Source organism: Benincasa hispida, chromosome 1, assembly GCF_027475165.1.
Source record: "Benincasa hispida cultivar pf3 chromosome 1, pf3_genome.v1.1, whole genome shotgun sequence".
Classification (NCBI taxonomy): domain Eukaryota; kingdom Viridiplantae; phylum Streptophyta; class Magnoliopsida; order Cucurbitales; family Cucurbitaceae; genus Benincasa; species Benincasa hispida.
In genome coordinates this window covers 9,505,719-9,507,178 of record NC_143478.1, presented here as the reverse complement: position 1 = coordinate 9,507,178, position 1,460 = coordinate 9,505,719, and the positions used below count along the sequence as shown (strand labels likewise).

General features: G+C 42.0%; 1 protein-coding gene across 1 annotated transcript; it reads left to right on the top strand.

Annotated features, from left to right (window-relative positions):
* Positions 1 to 718: 718 nt before the first annotated feature.
* On the top strand, positions 719 to 1,189 carry LOC120075788 (uncharacterized). The gene has a single exon (XM_039029465.1). The coding sequence runs from the start codon at positions 719 to 721 to the stop codon at positions 1,187 to 1,189; it is 471 nt and encodes a 156-aa protein (XP_038885393.1).
* The last annotated feature ends 271 nt before the right edge of the window (positions 1,190 to 1,460 follow it).

Below are 1,460 nucleotides of genomic sequence, written 5' to 3'. Positions count from 1 at the left end.
TTTTTGGGATGAACCGTTTCTATATAAGCAAGGCCCTGACTTCATAATGCGTCAATGCTTTCTGGAGGAGAAGACACAACACATCTTAGCTGAGTGTCATGACTCTCCTTACGGAGGTCATTTTAGTGGGCAGAGAACCGCTGCGAAGATTCTTTAGAGCGGATACTTCTGGCCCACCCTATTCAAAGACGCCAAGGAGTTTGTTCGTAATTGTGACCCCCGCCAATGCACTAGAAATATTTCTTCAAGGGACGCAATGCCCTTGAACAATATTCTCGAAGTTGATCTATTTGATTTTTGGGGTATTGATTTTATGGGACCTTTTCCTTTGTCCTGCGGCCAACAGTATATCTTGCTTGTAGTAGACTATGTGTCAAAATGTGTAAAAGCAGTAGCCTGTGCTAGGAATGATGCGTCCACTGTTTCCAAGTTTCTTACCAGGAACGTTTTCACGCGATTTGGAACACCAAGAGCCTTGATAAGAGATAAAGGTACACACTTCATTAATTGTATCATTTCTAAATTACTTGCAAAATATAATGTTAGGCACAAGATCGCTACTGCCTACCACCCACAAAAAAACGGTCAAGCAGAAGTATCCAATCGAGAAATCAAATCTATCCTGGAGAAAGTCGTCAATGCAATGCGGAAGGACTAGGCACAAAGGCTGGATGAAGCTCTCTAGGCTTACAGGACTACTTACAAAATCCCTATAGGTATGTCTCCATACTCTCTTGTATTTGGAAAAGCTTGTCAATTACCTTCAGAGTTGGAGCACAAGGGGTTTTGGGCAGTTAAGAAGCTAAACATGAACTTGGGCGCCGCGGGCGCTCAACGCAAACTTCAGCTCAATGAGCTCGAGGAGTGGCGATTGAACGTATACGAGAACAACAAGCTAGACAAAGAGAAGACAAAGCATTGGCATGACCAATGCATCAGTAAGAAAGAACATGTTGGTGGCCAAAAAGTTCTATTGTTCAATTCACGTCTGCATTTGTTTCCAAGGAAGTTAAAATCCAGGTGGTCAGGACCCTTTATCATTAAGACAATCTTTCCATATGGAGCAGTGGAATTAATACGAGAGGATGGCACCAACGCATTCAAAGTAAATGGCCAAAGAGTAAAGCCATACTTTGAAGATGGACTGGAACGTCAAAAGTCATCTCTCACACTACGCGAAGCCAGCTGAGGCCTGCGTTGAAGTATCCCTGCGTTCGCATCGCCATATATTCCAGGGACGCTTCCTTTATCCTTGTCTTTTTGCATTCTGTATTTTATAATGCATTTGAGTTTGTTGGTTTGTTTGTCTGCCTATGATTTCAAGGTTGATTGTTCTTTGTTTCTGCCTTTATAAATTAGAAATTTTACTTGTTTTCTTTTTAAAAGTTGTGTATAATCGAGTTGGGAATAATGGACGTGTTAGACTCAAGTTTAACGCATGGCCCAGATGAAGGTACGCG